General features: G+C 38.8%; 1 protein-coding gene across 3 annotated transcripts in view; it reads left to right on the top strand.

Annotated features, from left to right (window-relative positions):
- Positions 1-426: 426 nt before the first annotated feature.
- The window catches only part of LOC101172699 (transmembrane protein 150A), a 26,173-nt gene continuing 1,960 nt past the window's right edge, over positions 427-24,639 (top strand). For 2 of the 3 annotated variants that reach the window (XM_078937914.1, XM_023949453.2), the window contains exons 1-6: positions 427-630; positions 1,715-1,801; positions 9,794-9,841; positions 15,139-15,225; positions 15,968-16,035; positions 20,791-20,918. In XM_078937914.1, the coding sequence (XP_078794040.1) occupies positions 1,737-1,801; positions 9,794-9,841; positions 15,139-15,225; positions 15,968-16,035; positions 20,791-20,918 (396 nt within the window). In that variant the 5' untranslated portion in view covers positions 427-630; positions 1,715-1,736. Of the gene's footprint in view, positions 631-1,714; positions 1,802-9,793; positions 9,842-15,138; positions 15,226-15,967; positions 16,036-20,790; positions 20,919-21,054; positions 21,316-24,639 lie in introns of those variants that run through there. The other variant, XM_078937915.1, reaches the window with a different exon arrangement.

Below are 24,639 nucleotides of genomic sequence, written 5' to 3'. Positions count from 1 at the left end.
TTGAGTTTCTTTTATTTCTTTAGTCTTTCTAAAAATGACAGCCGTTTGTGTGATTATCATTTTCATTTATCTTAAGATGATTTTTCCGTTTGTTTGATTCTTGTGTTTCTCTCACATATTAAGGTATTATTATAGATCATTAATAAGAGAGTCTAATATGTGAAATGTTAAGTCCTGGTGAAATGCAGAACGTTTTGTGTTAAATATAAATACAAATAAACTACAGAAAAGGGTAAACTTGTTTATGAAAAAGTTGTGGATCTAAACAAACTCCAAAGACAACAGCTGCAAATGTTTCGATGTTTTATTCTGCTTTGATTTTCAAGAGTCCACTTAGGTTAAAATGCTGGTTTTCCTCACACTTGGGAGAATATGAGAGCTGGGAGGAGCTGAAAGTGGCTCCGCTCATCCCTTCTCCCCGCACCAGAGTGCGTTTGTCTGTCCGCACGCAGGAGAGCGTGGAGGGCGCACGGGCTCCTGATCCTGGTGTGATGGTAAACCTGCAGAGCCTCCGTTATCTCACTCTGACAATGACACCTGGAGCTGCACGACGCAGGGAAAGCTGTCCTGCAGCGTGAAGGAGCGGAGAGGACACGCCGAGCCTGCTGAGGCGCTGAAAGGAAGGACGAGGTGAGAATTGCGCGCCTCTCATGCGCAGAGCTGCAGCTGCGCGCAGCCTGAGGGGGTCTAATGCCCCCAACCTGATGGATAACAGCACACTGAGATAAGAACAGATTTAAAAATTAAACACATTATCACATTATTTACAACATTTAGAAGAACACAGTAAGAGCTGAAAAAAGACACAACAGCAACAAAAACAATGGGATCCAAAACTTTCCAGGCAGTAAAAATGTGAAAATTTTCATTAAACCCAACAATAAAACGATTTGATTTTACTAGACATGTGTTTGGGTGAAATTTAAGGTTAACAAAAATATTTGAACTCAGGCTTGTTTATTTTAGGAAAAACTAATTTATTCTATAACATAATATTAATGCTGTTTTTTTGTAGCTCCAATTGTAAATATCATAACAGGAAATATTGTGTTCAACAACATGAAAATCAATCATTTTTTCATTTGCAACTTTTGTGTTACTTTCCTGTACTCCAAAAAAAAGTAACAACGTTTTTTTCCCTCACAGGATAAAGTACATTATATTTATTTAAATGATAAGATTCTCATTCCAAGGATGCAGATCACAAATAAACCACTTTTCTTTGTTTCAACATTTTAATTTCTTTCTTTTTCAGTGACCAGTAAACAAACTTTTCCTTTGACTCTTTACGGAGGCTTCCTGTTGTCTTGTTAGGTCGTTCTTACTGAAGTGTATTTCTGGGAGGATGGGTCAGTTCTAGTCACTGTCTGCTGTACTCGTTGACTTGTTGACCTCCTCATGTTGCTGCAGGTCAGAGACAGCCTTGTTCTCGTATCACAACTGATTCTCCGTGGTCACACCACTGCTGATGTATTGATTGTGTCCATTCTTATCTCCTATAGTTCTTTAGCATCCATTAATTGATAAAATATTAGGTTTTTTGTGTGTTGAAGAATTTGAGAAACACTTTTCAACATCCTCTCAACATCAGCATCTGAATCTTTTAAGCAAAGGAAAAGGCTTCACATATGTGGGCCCCGTTTCTCTGGATGGTTGCTGTTTTGATCAGTGCTTCAGCGGTTGAACCTTTTCATCTGCTTTGCTCTGTTTGCAGTGAAGACCTGCTGCTTCTTGTCATGTCCCTGTGGATGATCCTTCCCGTCAGCCTGCCTGTCTTTACCATCACAGGAATATGGGTTGTGTGAGTAAAAAACCCGGACCATCAGCACTTTTTTTGTTGGTGTGAAATCTGTGAAAAATCCTAAGACAAAAAAAAAAAAAAAAAAAAAGTTTTAATTTGTGAGTAAAAAAAAAAATTCAGTCTTTTAAAAATAATTACAAAGCATTTTAAATGTCTTTTTTAAGGATATGCTACTTAACTTCGGTGTGCTGCTCTTATAACCCCATTGAAAACGTTAACTTGCTTGTAATTTTGTTTGTTTTTGGCACATCAAAAAGTTCTAAATGCAAAGATTGAATTTAGGAAAATACCCTGTTACTGTCTGTGGGGAGCCGGTTTAGCTCGTGCTGGTTTGCGGCGCCTTCCGTCTGTGAAACCAGGGTTTTTCTTTAGAAATCATTATTCAGTTTAAATTTTAAAGTTTTGCTTCAGGAATTGTATGTGACTTTATGCACGATTCTCTGACAGAGTTGGGCTGAAATTACTGGAAAGATGAAGATATTTTTTGAAGCATTTTTAAAAACCTCCTCCACTGATCAGAATGGACCAGAAAGGTTAAATATTTCCATTAAATCCTAAATTACTTGAAAATCTTTTGTTCATGTGTCTGTCTCTGTGATGTGGTGTAGTGGTTAGCACTCTCACCTAATTACAAAGAGATACTGGTTCAAATCCCAGCGGAATGTTTCTGTGTGGACTTTGCATGTTCTCTTTGTGCGTTTGTGGGGCGTTTTTCTGGACACTCCTGCTTCCTCTCACAGTCCAAACTCATTCTTCATAGGTTAATTGACCCGTCGGGTGTGAATGTGTGTAAGTGGTTTAACTGGCAAACCATCTAGGCTGTGCCCTACCTTTCCCCTTAATTTCGACATTACAAATAATTGTCATCTAATAACCTAAGTAGAGTTGGGACAGGTTGGTCTTTGGATGGGGGACTGTTTGGATCTAATAGGGGCTGTAAGCTCATGCAAACACATTTCAGTGTTCCTATGGGGCTATCCAAAATCTGGGTACATGCAGAAAGTTGGGTCAGAAGCAGCATCCATTACAGAAAAAATGGTTTGCTATTGTGACCCCTGAAGAAAAGAGAGTAAATCAAAAGGTAGAAAAGAGTGAAAATGTGACATTCATACTTTTATTTCACTTGTAAAAGGGTCTTATGGCTCTGACAGTGTGACAATGGACAGAAAAGGCTTTGTGCATGACTTGAAACCTCCAAATGTTTGTCCGTTCACATGTGAAAAAATCAACGGTTTCCACCACAAGGTCCTCAGGTTGTTTATAATAATCAAATTCCTTCTAACTATCGTTTTGATGAAGAAGTGCAGGCTGAATGGAAAGTAGCACACAGTCCTCTGCTGCTTCCACATCTTCATCCGTGTCAACTATTGAGATTTTTCAGACTCACTTTAGACTCTCCTTCATGACTCAAATTGCAGAATATCGATGTGTCCTGCAATATCTGAGCAAAGCTCGTGTTGGTAAAACATGTCCTTTTTTGGAAGGACAGAAAAAATATTTATGTTTATTCAGGGACAGTGTAGGAGACTTGTGTGTGTGTGTGTGTGTCTGTGTGTGTGTGTGTGTGTGTGTGTGTGTGTGGGCCTGGATTTGACAACCCCACCCCTCCCAGACCATCATCAAGTGAAGCTTTTTCTTAAACTGTTTAGAAAAGAACCTTACAGCTGACTTTTGTCTCTGTAAACAGTTTCAGAAGTTTTTTGATTTAAAAAAAATATATTTTAAAAGTTATGTTTGTGTTAAACACAGTATTATTTCACTTTTCACTATTAACGCAGTAGTACCACACATTACAAATACATTTTATACTGGGAAATGGTCTTAATGGTTAGCCATAAAAAGACAGAGTGTTCAATGTTTCCAATAATAAAAAAAAAACACAGAGACAAATGAAAACTTATTTAACCTTTGAGCCCTTTTGATGGAAATCGGCATTAAACCCCTTCTGCTCCAAAATTACCTTAATTTAGCATTAAGCAAAAACACAACAGATTATTTTTTAAACTGGAAATTATTCCAGGCGTCAAGGGGTTAAAACCCAACACCCCTCCCCCATAAATAAGACTACTGTAAAACGCACATCGTCACTTTCACACTGAATGCTGGTCCATTTTGTGTTATTTTATTCTATTTCACTCATTTAATTTTGTATTGATCTTATTTCTTGCTATTTTTTATTCTTGGACTGTTATTTTATTGCTTTTTTATTATTTTTGCTGCTTCTTTGCACTGTCATGCTAGTGAGAAACAACATCTCGTCTCACCTGTGTATTTCTCTGCAAATACTATATGTGGAATGACAAACAGAATCTTGAATCTTGAAGAAGAGGCTAGTTTAAATCTAAGGTGGGTTCATGAGGTTGCATGTTTTCCCCTGCAGCACTTGAGTAACGTTTATAGTCTTTCTTCCACTTTCGGCTTCTCCCATCAGGGGTCGCCACAGCAAACATGTCGCATGGTAAATTTGGCAATGTTTTACACCGGATGCCCTTCCTGACGCAACCTTCTCAAACCGGGCTTTGAACCGGCAGAGGTAGAGAAGGGAACAGGGAGCAGCCCGGAGTCGAACCCTGGTTTCACGGATGGAAGGCGCCGCAAACCAGCACGAGCTAAACTGGCTCCCACAGTAATGTTTATAGTCTTTGCAGATCTTTAAATATTGGACTAACAGACATAGTTTGCAGTCTTAAAATCTGTCCCAAAAAGTAATGGATGAACATTTGTGATCGCATGAAGCAGTGTCAAATGCAAAGAAGCCTTAAAGGAAACCTGGGGGGGATGTAGGTGTGATGATCATAAAATAAGATCCAGAGTGATTCATGAATCCATCTATTTTCAGTTCTGGCTAAGACCCAACAGGTCACCAGGTTGTTCAGGGCTACACACTCACATACTGTACACACCGAGGGACAATTTAGAGATATCAGTTGACCTCTGCAGCATCGTTTTGGATCATAGGAGGAGGGATGTCCAGAGCAAACCCACGCATGCACAAGGAGGACATGCAAACTCCACACAGAACAAACCCAGCTCGGATTTGAACCAGGGCCTTCTTCTTATGAGACAACAGTGCTAACCGCTGCACCACTGTGCATGTCCTGCACTTGCAGGATGCTGCTCAGAAATCTGTTTTCAGTGTGTCATCCCTGCATGTCTCGTTATCAGAGTATGATTATTAGTATTTATTAGTATTTTTTTAAATTGCTAATTAGACTCATGACTGAAGGAGTGATGGATTATAACCCTGCCGCTTTCTGGACTGCTGTCTGTTCATTGGAAAAAGGTTTTAAACTCCTTAACTCCTAAACAAATCAGCTTATATCTTGCTATTTTTTAGATAATTAATTGCCATTACTAGGTGATTGGTTTTCTCAGAAAGTTGAATGTTTAAAAAAAAAACTCCCCTGAAGAACTGACAAAGCCCATTTATGCCATTTCTCTAAGTTTCTCTGTGGTCTTCTTCCCCATTTAATTCTGATTGATAGAAAGGTGCAAAAACTGAATCATGTCGGGAGAAAGGTCAAAGACTTCAGGAAATACATTGGAAATTATTTCTACTGTGTGGTTGGAAATTCTTCATGAACATTAGCTCAATTTTGAATCAGAGAAATATATGAAAAATTATGCTGAAATGGGACATAAAAACGGAGCTGGTTACTACACAAATCGTGTGTAAGAAGACAAAAAGTCAGAGAATCATCAAACCTAAGAGGATTTTTGGTCTTTTTAACATGCTCTTGTGACATATAAAGAAAATTAAGCTTAAAATAGCATTTCTGGGTATTTATTATTCAAATGTGAATCAGGAGCAGATAAAAAATGCCCTTTTTAAAAAAGAGCTTATTGGTGACGTAGAAAATCCCCTGGGGGGCCACAAGCTTCCTGCTCTGCTCCATTCTGATCCGTCCACTTTTGAGACAAATAGACTCATGAACATCTTTGTTTTATCTCGTCTGAGCTGGAATCTGCCTCAAAGGTGTACGACTGCATGTCTCAGATATTTCTCGCCATTTTTATTTCACTACTATGTTAGCTTGGGGTGTGAGAGGCTGTAAGCTGGCAGCATGTATACAGATAGCTTAGTAATGGGTGACAGGAATGGGGGCAGGGTTACTCTGCTGCTGGTTCTTACCAAAAAGTTCTGTTTTGGTTTCATCTGACCATAGGATATTCTCCCAATCCTCTTCTAAATTCTGTGAGAACACCATCATGCCCCAGAGGACTGTCTGCTGTTACCCCAACAACAAACCGTGGATTACAAGTGACCTGAAGGCCCTTTTGAATGAGAAGAAGAGGGCCTTCAGGTCGGGTGACAAGGAGTGGCTGAAAAGGGTGCAGCACCAGCTGAGAGACAAGTTGAGGGAATGTAAAGGCCCGTACACACCGGGACGAATATTCGCCAGCCGTTATTCGCCGGCGTTTTTCAACACGTTTTTTGTGTTCACACCCAGGTGATTTTCGCTGACGATGAGCCGAGCGAACATGCAATTTCATTCCCTGACATTAGATGGCGCTTAATGTAAAACAGAAATACTCCTGTACACAAGGTGGCGCTGCGCAACTTTACGCTTCTTAAAGTCGCTTTTCACTCAGAAGAAGAGAGCAAGTATTTACGCGATCGTCAGAATCAAACAAAGAAAACATGAACATTTCAAGCACCAGTAGCTCCAGTTCCAGCGATGAAGAAATTATTGTTCTGTTGAATGATGAAAGACGCCAGAAAAGACACCGATTTTGGGTACATCCCATAGTTACGAGAAGAGAAGAACATGGGGAGTTTTATCGACTGGTGCAAGAGCTGAAAATGTAACATGAGCATTTGGGGGATATTTTAGAATGTCCGTCATTATTTCTTCGCGGCAGTGTAGATGCTGCTTGATGTCTATCTTCTTCGCTGGTATGTGTGCTCAGAAAGGCAGTTTTGTGTTTGAGCGCCCCCAAGTTGGGTTTTACTGTAACTTCAGAAGCTCCAGACACGTGTGGAAAAGCACCATTCTCATTGGTCGTAGTTTTTGACGCGGTGCGTCAAACCAAAAAAACGAACCCGAGGCGGTTTTTAAAAAGTAATGCTTTGACGCGTGGCGTTTTTTCGCATCGGTGTGCACACTCACATTGGTGCCCTTTGTTTAGTCACGAGGCATTAAACGTCGGCGAATATTGCGCGCCAAATTCGTCCCGGTGTGTACGGGCCTTAAGAATACCTACAACGGAAAGCTGGAGGCAAAACATCAGCAAAACAACATGAGAAAGGTGTGGTCTGGGATGAAAAGGATTACTGGATGTGGGGGGAGAAGCAGATTGTGTGAGGGCGACAAAGAAAGAGCTAACGACTTGAACATCTTCTTCAATAGATTTAGCTCTCCTACTGCCCAGGTCCACCCCACCCCTCCTCCGGCCTCTTCACAACCCCCCACCCCTCATTATGCACCCCCCCCCCCCCCTCAACCCCCCTCTCCCTCATCTTCCTTTTGCCTACCTGACCAGACTGAAACCACCCCCGACCTTGCACCAACTGTGACTGTGACTGTGACGACCAGGTGAGGAGACAGCTGAAAAAAATTAACCAACCAAAGGCTCCTGGCCCAGACGGCATCGGCCCCAAGATACTGAAGTCCTGTGCCGCCCAGCTATCCACAGTTTTCCAGCGCCTCTTTAACCTGAGCCTCAGTCTGATGAAGGTGGCGGCCACCTGGAAAACCGCATGTCTGGTGCCCCAAGAAGACTGCACCCTCTGGACCTAGTGATTACCGTCCTGTTGCCCTCACGTCCCATGCAGCTAAAGGGCTGGAAAGGATTTTGTTGTCTCACCTGAGACCTCTGGTGAAGCCATCTCTGGACCCACTTCAGTTTGCCTACCAGCCACGCCTGGGGGTGGAGGATGCTGTTATTTACCTGCTGCAATGTGCTTACTCTCACCTGGATGGAGGGGAGGACACTGTGAGGGTCACATTCTTTGATTTCTCCAGTGCTTTCAACACCATCCAGCCCTGGTTACTGGGTGAGAAGCTGCAGCAGATGGGTGTGGACGGCGCCTTGGTCTCTTGGATCATTGACTACTTGTCAGACAGGCCGCAGTTTGTCCGGTTGGGCGGTGTCCTGTCTGACGTGGTGACAAGGAGTGTGGGGGCCCCACAGGGAACTGTGGTCTCTCCCTTCCTGTTCACTTTATACACCAGTGACTTCCAGTACAACTCAGAGTCTTGCAATCTTCAGAAGTTCTCTGATGACTCTGCTGTTGTTGGCTGCATTAGTGGTGGACGGGAGGAGGAGTACGGGGATCTTGTGGATAAATTCGTGAGATGGCCTGGACTGGAGCAAACCACCTGCTGCTGAATGTGGAAAAGACCAGAGAGATGGTGGTGGACTTCAGGAAGAAACCACCACCTTCCCAGCCTCTCAGCATCTTGGGCAGAGATGTGGCAGAGGTAGAGGAGTACAAGTACTTGGGAGCAACCATCGACAACAGACTGAGCTGGAAGAGCAACAGCACTGCTGTGTATAAGAAGGCCAGCAGCAGACTCCATTTCCTGAGGAGGCTAAGATCCTTCAACGTGTGCAGCAAGATGCTTGAGATCTTTTACCAGTCTGTTGTGGCCAGCACTCTGTTCTTCTCGGTGGTCTGCTGGGGGGGCAGCATATCTGCTAGGGACAGTAATAGACTTAACAAACTGATCCGAAGAGCTGGCTCCGTAATCGGTTGTAAAATGGACACATTTGAATCTGTGATGGAGAGGAGGACTTTAAATAAGCTTGTATCCATCATGGATAATCCTGAGCATCCTCTCCATCCTGTACTGGATGGTCAGCGGAGCTCCTTCTCCAACAGGCTAAGGCAGCTTCACTGTCACACCAACCGCTTCAGGATATCTTTCATACCTCACTCCATAGTACTCTATAACTTGTCATCCATGTGCAATAGATAGTCATTTATGGTCTGTCTGTTTTTCTCTCCTGATGTGGCACGCAATACAGCTGTTCTTATTCACTGATGTTCCTTTCCGATTGATTGTTCTGGTTCTCTGTTGTCGTCCATTGTGTGTATGTTTGTATCTTGAGTCTAACGCCGACGCTGCAACAACCCAATTTCCCAAGCTGGGATCAATAAAGTATCTTTATCTTATCTTATCTTACTTTCTGGATCACCCAAATGCTCTCCAGCAAACTGTAGACTGGCCTGCACATGTACTGGCTTTAGTAGGGGGACACGTCTGGCACTGCAGGGTTTGAGTCCCTGGCAGCATAGTGTTTTACTGATGGTAGCTTTTGTTACTTTGGTCCCAGCTCTCTGCAGGTCATTCAGTAGGTCCCCCGTGTGGTTCTGAGATTTCTGCTCACCGTTCTTGTGATCATTTTGACCCCACGGGGTGAGATCTTGTGTGGAGCCTGAGATGGAGGAAGATTATCAGTGGTCTTGTATGTTTTCCATTTTCTAAATATTTTCTCCCACAGTTGATTTCTTCACACCAAGCTGTTTAATTATTGCAGATTCAGTCTTCCCAGCCTGGTGCAGGTCAACAATTTGGTTTCTGGTGTCCTTAGACAGCTCTTTGGTGTTGGCCATAGTGTAGTTTGGAGTGTGACTGTTTGAGGTTGTGGATAGGTGTCTTTTATATAGATAAGCAGTTCAAACAGGTGCCGTTAATACAGGAAACGAGTGGAGGTCAGAGGATCTTCTTACAGAAGAAGTTACAGGTCTGTGAGAGACAGAAATTATGCTAGTTTGTAGTTGACCAAATACTTATTTTCCATCATAATATGCAAATAAATTCTTTAAAAATCAGACAATGTGATTTAAAAAAAAATTAGTTTTGTTTCTAATAGTTGAGGTTTACCTATGATGTAAATTACTGGCCTCTCTCATCTTTCTAAGTGGGAAAACCTGCACAATTCTTTATTCTGCTAAATTCTTTATTCGCCCCACTGTATTGGTGAAGGTGCCATCGGTTGTTTTCTTGTGTATCTGAATGTTTGTTCTTTTGTCTTTTCTTGCAGATACGCTATGGCACTCTATAACCAGCATGTCTGCCCCGTGCAAAACTGGTATGTTTGTTTTTCTGGACTGCCCAATCATGCAGGACGACGATCGCAACGTCACATTTCAAGTTGATAATTTGGGGAACAAACACAATCACCCTCTGTGCATTTTTTTGGTGGCACCTTGAAGATGGTTATTTGTAGAAATTGCTTTCACACAGCAATAAAGACCACATTTTTTTAAAGTAAGTAAAAAATGACAATGATATGATATATAAAATTATATTTTATTCAGGAGCAAATGGAGATAAAATATCCAATTGTTTTTTTTTATCACAAAGGAGATATTTCTCTAGGTTTAAGTATTTTTTTTTCATTTTTAAAAGCAATAAAAAACATTAAATTAGATATCCTGATTATTTTTTAATAAATGAAGGCTAATGACTACCCCCTTCATATGACAATACAAGTTAAAGACCCACTCAAGTCATCTTTTGATCTGTTTTCAAAGTGTTCCCTTTTTAGCCATTTTAGCCAAAATAAAAAATAACTCGGAGGTTGAACAGTAAGGGGCAACAGAGTCCAGAGTCCTGGGGACAGCCGGGAGACCTTACTGTCCGGCGAACGGCGTCTGGCCAGCAAACGGCTGGTTGGTCTAGCTCGAACTCTGGGACAGGCTGAGATGCTTCCGGCACCTCTCCGGAAGCAGGGATGAGTTGGGGAGCATTTAGCACCCCCAGGAGGCAGGGAGGGACAGTGTGTATCTGGCACCCTCCTGTCCAACACCCTCCTGGGAGCAGGGACGGGATGGGGTGCGTCTGGCACCCTCCTGCCCAGCACCCTACTAGGAGCAGGGACGGGATGGGGTGTGTCCGGCACCCTCCTGACAGCAGTGAAGCAGCAGAACCATGTTTCTGCTTAGATCTTGTCATAGTTCCTAAGTAATTTGCAACCAAATTGATTTAGCCTCTGTCTAATCCTGTTCTCTGCATCCTCTTCACTCTTCCACATCCATGAACCTCTTTGGTCTTCCTCTTTCCTGGTAGCTCCAACCTTCGCATCCTTTTACCAACATTATCACTTTTCCTTTCAACGTGTCCAAACCAACTCAATCTGCTTCCCTCTATTAGTCACCAAAACATCTGCCATGATCTGTTCCTCCGACAGATTCATTCCTGATCCTCTACCTCTTTGTCACTCCCAAAGAAATCATCAACATCTTCTTCATTTTTTGCTACCTCCAGGTCTGCCTTCTGTCTTTTCCTTAAGCTACAGACACACTGGGCATGTGTCGTGCATTCAAGAACGCACCCATAGTTTATGGGGTTCACACTGGACCTGCAGAGCGGGGCCTCTTCTTCTTCTTTTTTCTCCTGCTTAGTAGTCCATGGCCGCCACCTACAGTTACAAGAGCCTGGTGTGAAATGTCAGAGCAGTGCAAATTTCTTAAATCTTGCTGCAGGCTTTTTCTTTCACAGCTCTATTCTGATCTTGGAAAAGAGTGTCATAGTTTTCCAGCCGGACACAAATGGCAATTATTCATTTCTCCTTTATGATAATGAATTCAAATGGTTGGGGCTTCTGTGAATTAAAAGGGATGCCATCAATACGTCCCTACCAAATTCCAGGCCTTGATTGGTCAAAGTTCAACCTTGTTTAACTGTCAACTCACATTCAATGACTGCACGTTTTGTACCTGGAGCCCAAAAATGGTTGTAAAAACTTTTCCTAGCCATGCATGAACGTAAGAGTTTTGAACGCGGAAACCTGAGACATACGCATGTTTACTTTTTATTGGAAGTGGCTGTTTGGACGTGCGTTGCCGAGGGCGGTGTGAACGTAGCTTCTGAGTCCCTGAGCCAACAACATGGCTACTCTCCCCACAGTCTTCCTTTTCTAATTCCAGCCTCTTGTCCTCTGCTCTACCTGGTGTTTTTAAAGGCTAAACTCAGTTTAGAAATTAAAACAAAAGAAATTTTAGCAATATTTGCAATCTTGTCCATTTTTGTAAAATTCTTTTCAGGCTGAGAAAATGTGTTTTAAGCAAAACATTTAGTCTGCTCCAACTGAAAGTTTTTCTTTTCCAAAACCGAGCCATTTATTTTTATTGGTGTTCGGAAAGGACAACCAAGTTTGGAAGTGTAAAAAAAAATAGCAATATTACCTAACTTGTCCTTTTTAAAGTTTTCAGGCTGCGAAATGCATTTTATTAAGCACAACATTTGATTTTGATTTATTGATTTATTTCAAGCATTGTAGTCAAAGCAATAAAAAAATTACACATATTTATCAAACTCATTACAGAAATGTTGAAATGCATAGTTCAAAAAGACAAAAAACAAAAAAGTCACTTAGATCACATTTGCTTAATTAAATATAGAGAAAATTAACTAAAATTAAGTAGAGCTTGATTTATTGCTTGAAAAGGAGTGGAAAGAAGCAAGCTTATATAATCCCACCCGTATTCATTCTACACTAGGCAGTCCTCTATCTTCCTCACCACCAGAGTCCTCTTCATATTAGAGATTTTTTTTTAATACGTTTAACGGAAAACAATTTAAATTAAAAGTAAAGGGACATTTTAAATGTTTAAATCTTTGTAATTGTAATATATTTAAAATGCCAATAGAAAATAATTAAATAATAAAAGTTTTATTGGTTACAGAATTAAAAAATGTAAAAGATCAGCCTCAGGTTGTTGTGTTTTTTTTTTTAGCATGTAGTGAACAATGTTAAAGGTTGGGGGGGGTAAAAGTAAGGAGTTAGAAAGATTCTTACTTTAAAGTCCCACTCACATTTTTTGATCTATTATCAAAGCGTTCCAACTGGTCCTTTAATTATTATAATGCTATTTTGCCAAAATAAATAAACCTGTGTCCTTTTTTGGGACAAATTTTCTGCAGAGCGGCTAGAGGTAAAATTTTTTAACCCTTGTGCTATCCTGGGAATTTTACCTTGATTTTTTCCCAAAGTTTAAATAAAAATAATGTTTCCATTTTTCAATTATTAGACGTTGATTCTTGACATAAACAGGGTAATTTATTAGGTAATTTGGGGTAGAAATTCCCTAAATTAACATTCTTATATTCTTAAAAAAACGTTTACTATGGTAGAAAAAAAAATATTTTTTTTTCTCTCTACAAGTGTTACTTTACGCATGACCATGATCTTTGTTGAAAAAAACCCCACTGAAAATTGTGTTTTGTTTTTTTCCCCCCAACAAAGATCATGGTCATGCGTAACCCTTGTGCTATCCTAGGCACTTTAACATTGGGAGTTGGGTCATCTAGACCCACTAGACAGTGCGCTGAACCTTTTTTCTTCAATGATTTGTGATCTTCACTGGTGTCCATGTATTACATGAAATCTTTCCACCTTTATCCACCTTTGTCATGGTAGAGAGAACACTTCAATGCAAGGGTGGGGTCATCTAAGATAGCACAAGAGTTAAACACAAGGGTTGTTTGTGCTAAAAAAACGTCCACACTTTAGATGAGGTGCTGCAAAACAATTAATAAACTATTAACAAAGTTAATTAATACATTTGTAAAGCTTATAAGCAGTTTAGTAATATGGATTTAGAAGACATTGGTCTGACTTTAGATGTTAATAAATCTTATTAACACTTTCAGGTATCTGCAAGACATCTATAATGCTAATAAATATCTTACTAGCATCTGACACATTAATTAAGCCTATTAATTTGTTAAGCTAGTTAATAAAACTTATTAAGCTTATGAACACTTAGGCTTGTGTGAGACATCTATAATGCTAATAAATATCTTACTAGAACCCCAAACAATAATAATACTTCTTAATTTGTTAACAAAGGTTGTTAATAAATCTTATTAAGCTTATTAACACTGACAAATTTGTAAGGCACCTATAATATCAGTAAATGCATCATTAACATCTTGAAAACATCCTAATAATAATGCTTGTAAATGTGTTAACTAAGTAATTTAATAAACCTTATTAGACTTATTGTACTAATGAATGTCTTACTAACACCCTATAAATTCATTTATAATGCTTGTTAATGTGTTAACAAAGCTTGTTAAGGAATCTTAATATAAAGTGTTACCACCTATGATAACAAAATATACAGTAAAAAAAAAATCACATTTGATTATCTGATTTCTAAAGAATTTTTTTGTAAATTATGGTAGGAAAAAAAGTGTTTGGTCAATAGGACAAGTTTCACTCAATACTTTGTTATATACCCTTTGTTGGCAGTAACACCACTCAAATGCTTTCTGTAAGTCTTCACAAAGTTTTCATAAACTGTTGCTGGTATTTTGGCCCATTCCTTCATTCAGATCTCCTCTAAAGCAGTGGTGTTTGGGGGCTGTCACTGGGCAACACGTACTTTCAACTCCATCTGAAGATTTTCTATGGGGTTGAGACCTGGAAACTGGCTAGGCCACTCCAGGACTTTAAAAGGCTTCTTATGAAGCCACTCCTTCGTTACCTGGTCAGTGTGTTTGGGATCGTTGTCATGCTGAAAGACCAGCCATCTTCAATGTTCTTGCTGATGGAAGGAGGTTTTCATTCAAAATCTGTTGATACAGGGTCCCATTCATTTATTTTACACAGATCACTCATCCTGATCCCTTTTGGTGGCTGACTAAACACTTTTTTCGCCACTGTACTTTCTTAGTATAAACAAATACTCAGAAATGCATTTTTAATCTTTTTTTTTAACATATACCCCTATCATCAGAAAAATCAAGAACATGTTAAAAAACATTTTCATTGGAGTGGGTCTTAAAACCCAGTTTAATCTATATTTTCTCTGTGACTGTTGTGAAGCCATATTGATTGTTTCTGTCCTCCTAAACTGATGTCAGAAGATGCAAAGGTCAGTATCTGTCATGATATAAGGGGACAAAAGGTTTAAACCTCTATCAATAGATCAACTTGTTTAGCTGTTTTTCAGATTTTCCAAAAATGGGTCATGAAAGAAACTTTGACGAGCTCCAGTAACCAATAAATGTAGGGCTTTTAAAGTCTCAGTAAATAGCTTTAGATTAAAAACAGTATAAGTATACTCAACAGACTCAGAAAGTTTTGATGTTTTTTACTTTTTTTTCTTTATTTGCATAAAGGGATGCTTAACCACTAACAGAGCCTTACACGTTTACTTACATAAGTTGTTCTTCTTCATGAAAAATTCATGTTTAGGTCTTTGAAGTTAAAGAAAAGCAGGAACTGAGATAAGAAGTACTTCTTAAACTTCTGTCCACTATTAGATAACTAAGTTCCAGTGTGCCTAATCAAGCCAACGTGAGTGAGTATGTGAAGATAACATCTGCACATGTGCATACATGTGCTTTGAAGTGTGAGCATTTGTGTGTTTTCAGGCTGTATAATGAATCCTGTGTGGAGCCTCTTCCACTGCAGAGAAGTCCTGTGCTGTGCTGCACTCTGGATAATGTGCCGCTCATCAGGTCAGTGTGCAGCCTCTGCAGGTGTGACAGTTTGACCTCAGTAATAAACGTGCAAAGTGTTTTAAACTCATGGTAGGTCTGGTTCATGTTGGTCTGAAGTCTGCAGACTGTCAGGGGTTTTTAAAATCTGCAGAGCTGATCCAATCCACAGTGTGAACTTCTGACATCATTCCAGTCTGCATTTTATTTCATTTATCTAAGAAATGTCAGGGGATTAAAGACAAATAACAAGTTAATTAACTGTAACACAGTTTTTTGGGAATTCAAGCTTATTTTCGTGATATCAACAAGTATTGTGAATTAGCATTTAGTGTAAACAGGACTTTACAGCATCTTACCAAAAATGATGTCCACTAGAGTAATGTAAAGTTCACTTTAATAAAACTAAATGTGCCACTGAGTTTCAGCAAAGCTGAGAGTCAAAATGTATGATGAATATTTGTGGTCAAAGTTGTTTCAAAAAATAACACAAAATGAAATTCAGGCAAGCATCAGCGATTAAAGTTAAATAATTAAAAATGTAGAAAGCAAAACCAGATCTTAACAAGAGAGGAGCTTCTGTAGTTTAGTAAATCCTCATGGAATGAAAGGATCTTTAGATTTAAGCTGCTTTTTGTGTTGAAACTGCAAAATAAACAATTTGTGTTAAAAACTGTTTTCAAAAGAGTTCAATTTGAACTTATTGCACTTCAGTCCACCAAAATAGTCAGCATTAAACCTTTTCTGTCTGTTTCATGTGCAGTAAATGTGGGACTCTTCCACCTGAAAGCTGCTTCTTCAGCCTGGTCTGCAGCACAGGATCATTCATGGGTAAGTGTCAGTATGAGCTTTTCCTTAAAGGTGTTCCTTGCAGGAATGCATTAAGGAGGTTTAGCAGCAGAAACTTCACTGAACTGGATTTTGTGCAGTCAAAACCTCAGGCTTGTTTTTCCAGCTGCAGAGACTCCTGCCAAGTCTCCACTTCCCAGAATTCCCTGCCAGGCGCTGTTTTACCTCACAGTCTGAGAGAAAAAATCTCTTCCATACCATGAAAAGGACATGTCCTTTTTATTTTGTTAATGCAACCCACAAGCATTCCAGACAAGCAGCCTGCCCTCTGTTCTGCTGTGTCCTAAAACAGCTTAAATCTTGCGTTTAGGGTGGTCTCCTCAGGATTCAGGACCGTGTGCTTCTTGATTTTTGGCTCCATTTGTTTTATAAATATTTGTGAGGATATTTACCTTCTAGGAAATAGGATTTCAAAGGAAAGGCATGCCAGGCTTTTTAAAGGGGTATGTTTTCCAGGAATGAGTCAGATCTCACACACAGCTCATGTTTGAAGCTTCTGCAAGCAAAATTGAACAAAACTGACCTTGGAGGCCAAACATGCAGACCTGCAGAGTTCCTGGTAAAAAGAGCTTGTGCCACTTGGATCGGGGGATTGAGTCCTTTTGGACAGTTTTGCTGCAGAACAGAAACTCTGAATTAGTATTTTTTTTTAATTTTTGACTGAAGTTGACACCATTCAATTTGATGACACACATGCAAATTTGGTTAAAAAAATGAACAAGAAGAAAAAAAATAGGTTTATTTAATGTAGATAATAATAGGTGTTAAATTTAGAGCAAACTAAGAAACATCTTGGATTAAAAATAATAGTAGTAATAATAAAAAATTGAAAAAATTAATTTGAGAAATGAAAAAATGTCCATGTTGTAGTATGGAGTGGGACGGATAAAACACAGTTGAGATTTTTTTAAAAAGTACCAGTGAATAAAATGTAAACAGGAGTTATACTGTTTATTAACAGGAAAAAATACATATTTCTATGTTACTGGTTATTGTGATTAACTAAAAAACATTTTTCAAAATGCTGATTTGATTGACTGATTTTCTTTTATTTTCAAACCCCAAAAAATAAACATGATAAACAGAAAGCGATCTAATGTTTGAAAAAGAGAGATTAGAAAAATCTTATTAACTCCCACCCAAAAGCTTTTTATATTTTATGCCTAAATTTATTCATATTAATCATGATTCACAAACACACAAGAGTTAAAGGGAAAAAGGAAGTAAGGTATTTGCTGATGTGAGACAAACCTGCTGCCCATTTTACATGAACTGACCACACTTTTTTAATCCAAGTCCTGAAAAAAATGACCAGTAAAAAAGCCAGAGATCATCAATGCAGACCATTATTATTGCTGAATCTAAGAAAGGTTGGATTTGCTAAAGTAACAGCTAGAAGGTCAAACTCTACCCTCGTAAAGTGAATACTCAACTGTACACAAAGTCGTTTTTTTTTAAATTACATCCAGAATTTGAGAATGGAAAGGATGGAACCAGCAGAGCTGAATTCAACCCCTCTGAAGACCACTGGGACCATTTTGGATGCGATGGCGATCGCACAGTAACTGAGCCAACCATGTTAACAGTGTCACTAAACATGACACTGTTTACTGTTTTCACCATTGACTGTATATGCAAGCTGGACAGAGTGACTCCTCCCCCCTTGTGTTTCAAACAGGAAATACCCAGACAACATAGTCCCATAGACTTCTCTATAGAAGTCTATGGGACCATCTCAGACCAATCCCTGCTTTCTGATGTCATCTGGCTTCAACATTTTCATGAAAAAAGGGACTGAATTGATTTTTACTTGGTTGGAGCTAGAAGTAAACCATTTTCTATGGGTGACATCACACTCAATTGGTCCAGTTCTCATTTACAGTCAATGCTTTCTATACTCTACCGAGGTTCCAGCTTATCAAATATACTGTAAATGTTGAGGTACCTTTTCTCACTGAGTTACAACAGTGGACATTATTACTCCATGAGGACATAATGGATGTGGTGACTCTACCAGTCTATCAAATCCAGTATTTTGTTTAAAAATGCATACAGGAAGCTAAAGGCACAGAGGAGCATTTACCACCACCATGCCTGACTCTGGCTATGATATCTGTTTCTTAAATGTTGTTTGCATGCGTTTTAGAAATGTTCTCTTTTGTCTCATCAGAAAATTTGTCCAAGTCTTTTGTAGATAATCCAGATGTTTTTGTCAACTGTGAGTCTTTGTTTTCTTTTTTACTCGACAGCTTGTTTCTCTGGGAACTCTCTCATGGATGCATTCAAGTGTAGTATCTTTCTTTCCTTTTCATCATTATTTGTTTTCCAGATTCTCATGTTAGTGACTTTATTTCTACATATTTTCTTGAATTCTTAATGCTTTACTAAAATACTGTTTGGGTAAACTCTGGTTTCTTTTGTTTTTTTTGAGGTGTCCAATCTAATTTAAAGCAGAAACAGTAAAGATGTGGTTCTTTTATGAGAGCAGGAAGATGAATTTAATGTTTAATGTTAATGAGCAGGAGAGAACAGCCTCCACATGTGCCAAAACTAACTGACAGATCTGAAGATGCTGGGGAAAAAAAAGTTTTTTTTGTTCCTTTCTCTGGGCGAAACAATATGTTTTCCTTTTTGTCTGTAGCCAGACATTGAGCTGTAAGAAATAGCTGCAAGCAAGCTCACAGAGGAGATTTCCCCAACATCAAAAACTTCTCCCCATTTTGATTCTGCTCCTATAAACAATACGCTGTTTATATTTCTGATGGGAGTTTGTTTAACTCTGAGGTGTGGCGGGATTAAAGAATAGAAGAATGGTCATAGATCAGAAAGTCCATCCCTCCCTGGACTCACGCTGACCACGTGCGCTGGATCATCAAAAACTGTGCGCTGGCTTCGCTGCTGGACTACCAACGGGAACATCATAACAGTCGCCCTCTGCAGCCTGCAGCCTGATTCAAGGCAGATGTGAACCCCGTCACATGGAAGTGTGGGAGAGCCGTGTGACGCGGCGGTGAAGCTCTGAAGGACCTGCAGGATAAACAGACGCCAGGGATCTGCTCACACAAGATCTGCATCATCATCGCTTCTTTCTGAGCCTGCTGACCCCACAACACAAACAGAGGACTCAGGGTTTCAATGAAAGCCTCATTCCTTGCAAAAAGTAACTTCATGTGCAATAAAACTGCAACAAAAGTGCAGATATGCTGACAGAGAGGAACAAAAACTGGAAAGAGTAATACAAATTTAGGCTCAGGTAGGATTGAAAGGCGTGTCTGGTACTGTGGTCACCAAGATGTAACGCAGAGTAACAGATATGCAGGAAACAGGAAGTTGTGACATATGAAAGTTGTTTCTTAGCTTTTACTTCTAGAACTTGGTAGTGATGCCAGAACTGCACACTGCAATAAGATGTAGCCTGAAAATAGGAAAACAACACCAATTTAAGAAGAAGATCCCTAGAAAGTAGTAAAATTATCTGTCTATGCAGTAAGTCATTTTTACTTAAAAAGAAATCTTATAAAATATCAAAATCTAAAACAAAGAGTTCAAAAAAGCAAGCATTCAAAAAAGAAAAATTAGAGTAAAGCTAAATTTTAGAATCACTTCAAACTGAATATTATACAGCCCAAGAATTATTATTTTTCTGCTAGTTTAAAGCAAAAAGTTTGTATTTTTTGAGTTTTTATTAACCTAATTGTGTTTTATTTTGATAACTGTAAACGAAAAATAGTGTAAGCACTGTAAGAGCATTCCCAGTGGTCTTGTAATTATGATTATGCTGTTTTTAGCCCAAATCAAAATTCCTGTCGTTATCTAGGACATAGATTCTGCAGAGCAGCAGGAGTTCATTAGAAATGCACCTCTGAGTCGTTTGTGGGACTGTTGGCACGGTGAAAGTCCGCCCCCCTCTGTTTACGTGCTCTCCCACTGGCTTTCAGTCCCTCACAACCCCAAACTAACATCACAACAGTGCAACAACAATGGTGTCCAAAATTGCAGTTATCCAGTTGTACAGTATTGATCCAGATTCCAGCTCAGGCGAAGAAAACAAAGACGTTCATGGATCTATTTGTCTGCAAGTGGATTCATCAGAATGGAGCAGAGCAGGGATCTCATGGCCCACCAATAGTAGTTTGTGCATAGCAACTACAATCATTTTCCAAATTTATTTTTTCATCTTCTCCTGATTCACAATGATTTGAATGAAAAAATACTCAGAAATTTTAATCTTTTAATTTTAATCTTTTAGTTTTCTCTCTAATAATTTTAATTTATATGTCCTCCATCAGACAAATGCCACAAGAAGGTGTTAAAAAAACAAACAAACAGCATTTTCATCAGAGTGGGACTTTAAAGATATGATTTAAATGTTCAAAAAATGTTGACAAGTTAGACTGGCATTTCTTTTCATTATTTTGGATTTATGTTCTCAGAATAAGTGCTAGTTTTAGCATTTATGAAGATTTATTAAGATAGACAAACTTGTACTTCGATGGTATTCCCCTTTTCTTTACATTGTTCTAAAATGAGTCACTTCCACCTGTTACACAGGCTACTCTCTAACACCAGTTACATGTACATTTAAATTTAGCAGAAAAAGTGCTTTGCCTTAGAAAAAATACTAAACAGTAAGAAGTGTGTGATAATCCAGTGGGATTGAAATGTACTCTGGGTTTTGTTCTTCTTAGAGACCTAGTTGTTCAGGTGAAGTCACTATTCCGTCGTCTGTTCCTGCAGTGATGCTGGTTGGCCTCCTTCGTTACGCCCACGTGATTGAGAAGCACCATAACTGTGTCCTCAACACGGCTGGCCTCTCCACCGGCTGGATCTGTGCCGCCGGCCTCATCATGGTGGGAAATTTTCAGGTAATCGGCTGCTTTCGTGCTGGCCAGATGAAACCAGATTTCCCCTCAGATTTTAAACAGTAGAGATGTAATTATTATTTTTTTTCCCCTCCCTTCTTTTTCTCTCTGTCTTCTTAATCATTCACTTCATCCAAAGGGGGTGAGGGGGATGGAATGTGTTTTCATGGACTTTGTTAATTTAATGAACCTAAAAATACAGATTCTTATAACAAAACTAAAATCTACAACTATAAACCTAAACACATTTTCTTTCTCATTATATCATAGGACTTGTATTCTTATTTATATAGAGTTTATATTCTAAATAGGGCTTGCAGGATTGAGGCACCAGACTATAAAAGGACAAGAACTGCTTCAGACACAAAGTCTATATTTAACGCTCTTTAAAATTTTTTGTTGTTTAAAAAAAAATATATATATCTAATTGTATTTGAAATATACCTAAAATTGGAAATTGAGTCAACAAAGTTCAGACTTTAGTTGCACAGAAGTAAAACGTTGAAAAACGTGTTTTTTTGTGTATCGCTAAACATTAAGAATTTTACATTTGTCTAAAGCCAAAAAAACAAATAAATATTGAACTTAGCTTAAGTTTGCAATTCTAAAATCCATTATTAAAGTAAAATGTAGTCTTAAATAATTTAAACATGGTTATATATTTAGTTTGATGTTTCTGATTTAATTTTAGAGTAAGAATGCCAGAGATTATCCAAAACAATCCCATTCCGTTACTGAAAAAGATATCAGAGGAACAAACAAACAATTCCTTCCTTCCTGCGGAAAAGCACAACTTTCACACTGTAAGTTACATAACTCAGGAAAGCAGACTGTGATCTCACTGTCAATGTGCCTCTCGCCTTTGTTCAGTGACTTTTTTTGAATCTGAGCTGGGATCTTTGATCAGATTTGACGCTTATTTCAAAGTATTGTATTGTGTGGGGTTGGTTGTGGAAATAGTAAAGCCTCTTGATCAGCCCCCCAAAAGTAATTTTGACACTTTACTCAACTTTAATTAAAAAAATATTGCAAATAGTTGTTGACTGTTGACCATTATAGCTTTTATACACTTTATACCGACCTCAAATAAAAAACATGATTCCAGCTTAAAATCAGCATTTAATTGTTTACTTTTTATGTAGAAACACAAAAAAAGAAGCTCTGGGTAAACAAAAGGCAAAAAAACGCTGAAACAAATTTATCTTGACTTAAACATGTTACCCTGCTGATAAGAGAAAAACCACAGATATTCATCTAATCCCCCAATATAACAAAAAGATTAGTAAAAATGTTGGTCAACGTTGAGAACTTGCAACAGCTTCTTGAAGTTTTCCAAAAAAACAGAATACAGGAAAAATGTAGTCAGAGTGGGAAAAATGTGCATTTGTTCCAACGCTTTACCAGAACAGAAGCAACACAGAGAAATGTTAAACACTGAACCGCGAAAGCAAAAAAGAACGACAGAAACAAATTACTAATCATGACAGCAACAGCTGCAGCTGGATGTTGTCATGCACAGACTATTCCTGCCATAATTCAATGACGGACAAGTCACCAAATCCTGCAGTAACTGATGCATGAAGATGTTAAGTCTGCCAGTAGTTCTTCTCTCCTGCAGGCTCTAGTCTCTTTGAAGCCCTTCCAAGGTCTATTTTGTCTAGTTTTTTCAAAACGCCTCAAGCTGAGAGTCAAAGAAAAACTCTTTGCTGTTAATTGTTAGAGTTTGTTTAGAGAAAAGGCAGATTTATAAATGGAAGAGGTTCAGGATTTGCTCTGTGCAAACGCAGAAGCATTAGGACATGAACTTTGTGTTTGTAAAAACCTGTTTTGCAGAGATAATCTATTGAATGAAATATGAACACGTCTAACCTTTTGATGTAACAGACAGAAACTGGACTGTGATTGATTTCTTCTGCAGATTTTGGTCATCTTATTCCTCAATGGCTCCTGTTAGAAATGACTTTAATGTCACCTTTTTTATAATGTTCAGTTTGTTATTTTAAATTATAATGATGCTGTTTTTTTTGTCAAAATCGTTTATAAAATGTTTTCTTTAGAGCGCCAGGAGTTCATCAGAAATGCACCTCTGAGTTATGGACGGGACCACCCATAACTGAGAGTTCTCTGTTTACATGCTGTCCTGCTAACTTTTAGCCCCTCACACCCCCAACGTAAGAGCTCTTCTCACTTCTTGTGAGCGCTTTACGTTCTGCAGGTGTGAAGGTGCATCACCAACACAGAGGCATAAATAAACTCAAAAATGGCCAAAAGGGAAGGGTAAAGTAAAGTTTTTATAGAAACTTAAAATGTTCTGAAAGCAGTTGTTCTTTTAACGTGTGACGTAACATGCGAGTGTCCATAGTTTTCATTCAACAAGTCTGCATTTGAGCGAAGCTTTTCTTAGACTTTGTTTTTCTACTTTTTTCAGACTAATTAATCAGTAATCAGTATTTTCCTCCAAGTCGTAGTTTTTTTGCCCATCTGAAGCCGCATTTATGACTTTTTAAAAGTGGTGGACCTAGAGAACTGTAGTGTTTGAAAATGATGGTGCAGAAAATGGCATTTTTCAGATCCGAGTCTAATTTTCTTGGTTATTAGTTCCTCAGTTCACACTGACCTGCTGTTGGCTTCCTCTGTGGAGTATGACCTGGTAAATGACCATCATTACTGCTTCCTGGCACAGATGATTCAGTTCTTTCCTTTGACGCTCTTTCAATGAGATGGTTACTCTATTATAATGGTGTGATTGTTGAGTCAAGATAGCCCTCGTGTCTTTCTGTTTTTATCAGCTCTGTTTTGTAACATGTGTGCATCATTGTCTTCACTTTCAGACATTTTTGTGGCATCTGCAGAAATCTCTGAGGTTTTCACGAAACACAGTGATAGAAAATTCTGCTGCCAAAGACTACTATTTTTCGTAATTATTTCAATTTTTTGTTTTTGGTTCAACAAATTCTTTCCATTATTTGAAATATTTGGTATAAATCAGTTGTGCTTTCAGTATGTGATCTGGTATAATGCAGTTGATCCAGAGTTTAACCCTTGTGCTATCCTAGGCACTTTAACGTTGGGAGTTGGGTCATCTAGACCCACTAGACAGTGCTCTGAACCTTTTTTCTTCAATGATTTGTGATCTTCACTGGTGTCCATGGATTACATGACATCTTTCCAACTTAATCCACCTTTGTCATAGTAGGGAGAACACGTCAATGAAAGGGTGGGGTCAGCTAAGATAGCACAAGGGTTAAGGTTGGTGTTCTCCTGTTTTACGTTTGTGGTTCCTTAACTGTCTGGATTTCGAGTTCTCTGATTTGTCCCAGAGAACTCAGGTATAGACGTTGAACTTGCTCTCCTTATTTCTTTATAGAAGAGCATGTCCAGAAGACTGAAACAGAAGGGACAGGAGGGGGTCAGCCTGACAGATAGCACTTTATTTCACATTTATTTCTGTCTAAAGTTTGCAAAAACTCATCAGCACCTGAAAAATCTTCACAAGCAGAAACTCGTCACTGTCCTCATTTATTTAGTCACGTCTCTCTTTTTGAAAAACCACCAAAACATCTTGTAAAAAAAACTGAATTAAATGTCTTTTCTATAACTTTTCTGCATTTGTATATCATTTTTCTCCAATTGCATTTTTTTAGACCCTTCTGGCATTCCGTACCTTCCATTTCCTATGATTGATCCCACTGTTTTCCCACAGCAAGAAGGCGATGGTTCAAAA

The sequence above is a fragment of the Oryzias latipes genome, chromosome 19 (assembly GCF_053564925.1).
Source record: "Oryzias latipes strain Hd-rR chromosome 19, Olatipes_Hd-rR_3.1".
In the NCBI taxonomy this organism is placed as follows: Eukaryota; Metazoa; Chordata; class Actinopteri; order Beloniformes; family Adrianichthyidae; genus Oryzias; species Oryzias latipes.
This window is presented reverse-complemented; position numbering and strand designations above follow the sequence as displayed.